Source organism: Parus major, unplaced genomic scaffold (genome assembly GCF_001522545.3).
Source record: "Parus major isolate Abel unplaced genomic scaffold, Parus_major1.1 Scaffold442, whole genome shotgun sequence".
In the NCBI taxonomy this organism is placed as follows: Eukaryota; Metazoa; Chordata; class Aves; order Passeriformes; family Paridae; genus Parus; species Parus major.
In genome coordinates, this window is record NW_015379346.1 from 1 (window position 1) to 1,433 (window position 1,433).

Sequence of the window (1,433 nt, forward strand, 5' to 3'; positions counted from 1 at the left end):
TCCCACCTGCAGCAGGGGCTGCAGAGAGGTTGTGGGGGTATTTTTGAGGGGTCCCACGTGCAGCAGGGATGTTGTTGGTGGGATTTTTGGGGGTCGGGGAGGTTATGGGGGTACTTTTGGGGGTCCCACCTGCAGCAAAGGGGGCAGGGAGGTTATGGGTGGGATTTTTGGGATCGGGGAGGTTATGGGGGTACTTTTGGGGGTCCCACCTGCAGCAGGGGGGGCAGGGCGCTGGCATCGGCGCTGCCCAGCTCCAGGGCCTCGAGCAGCCGCGGGAGCAGCTTGTGGCGCCGGAAGGGCCCCGGGAGGGACTCCAGGAGAGGGGGCAGCTCCTGCAGGAACGTCCGGCGCTCCGAGGGGTCCCGGACCTGCCGGGGGTCCCAAAAACACCGGGGGGTCAGGGGGGGCACATCGGGGGATGAGGGAACAGGGATGGGAAGGATGATGGGGATGATGATGAGGAAGAGGATGAAGGAATACGAGTGAGGATGGTGATGATCAGGGGACAGGGATGGGAATGAAGATGAACAGGGATCAAGGAATGAGGATGAGGATGGGAACACAGATAAGGAACAGGAACAAGCACAAAGATGAGGAAACAGGGACAAGGACGAGGCTGAAGATGAAGAAGAGGCTGAGACCAGACCTGGAAGTGCTCGAGGAAGAGCCCGGTGCGCACCAGGGCACAGGCCAGGAAGGCTCCTGGGCGCTGCAGCCGCTCCAGGAGTGGCCCCGGGCCTGGCCGGGCCCCCGGATCCGCCGCCACCAACTCCGAGAAGGGCGGGATGAGCCCGGGGGGCAGCTGGGGGGGACAGGGGGGACACGGGGTCAGAGGCACCCCAGAAGTCTGGGGGTTGTGGTGAGCCAGGAATTTGGGATGCAGAAGTTTGGGGGAGTGGAATTGGGGGGATCCCGGTGTTTGGGGGTGCCCAGGATTTCTGGGGGGGGTCCCTGACCTTGCCGAAGCTGCGCAGGGCCCCCGGCCGGGGGAGGGGTCCGTTGAAGACCTCCCAGATGAGGCAGCCCAGGCGCCACATGTCCCCTGCCCTGGGGGGGCCGTGACAGTGGGGAGGGGGCACGGGGGACCCCCGTGGTCCCCTCAGCCCCTCTTGAGCCCCCCAGTGCCACCCCCCCATTTCCCTTCCCAACTCACCAGGGCTCCCCCTGCCCTCGGGAGGGGTCGCTGAGCTCGGGGGGGTCCTGGGGCCGGGAGGGGTCACCGGGGAGACGAGTGGGGGTCCCCTCGCTGGTGGCCGCCACCCTCTCGAGCCCCCCCAGCTTCCACTCGCCCCCGGGGTCCACAAAGACGGCGTCGAGTCCCAGCGCGTGGTGAACCAGCCCCGAGACCCCCAGGAACGCCAGCGCCGTCTGGGGGGGCAAAAAACTCCCCCGATATCGGTAACCCCCCCACACAAAAGGGCACCCTCCCACCC

At 66.7% G+C, this 1,433-nt stretch overlaps 1 protein-coding gene across 1 annotated transcript in view; it reads right to left on the reverse strand.

Annotated features, from left to right (window-relative positions):
• Positions 1-167: 167 nt before the first annotated feature.
• Positions 168-1,433, reverse strand: part of SCYL1 (SCY1 like pseudokinase 1) — a 3,252-nt gene continuing 1,986 nt past the window's right edge. Inside the window, exons 4-7 of the mRNA XM_033511682.1 lie at positions 1,154-1,411; positions 957-1,047; positions 647-802; positions 168-368 (exon numbers count right to left, since the gene is read on the reverse strand). Coding sequence (XP_033367573.1) covers positions 183-368; positions 647-802; positions 957-1,047; positions 1,154-1,411 — 691 coding nt within the window. The 3' untranslated portion in view covers positions 168-182. The remainder of the gene's footprint in view (positions 369-646; positions 803-956; positions 1,048-1,153; positions 1,412-1,433) is intronic.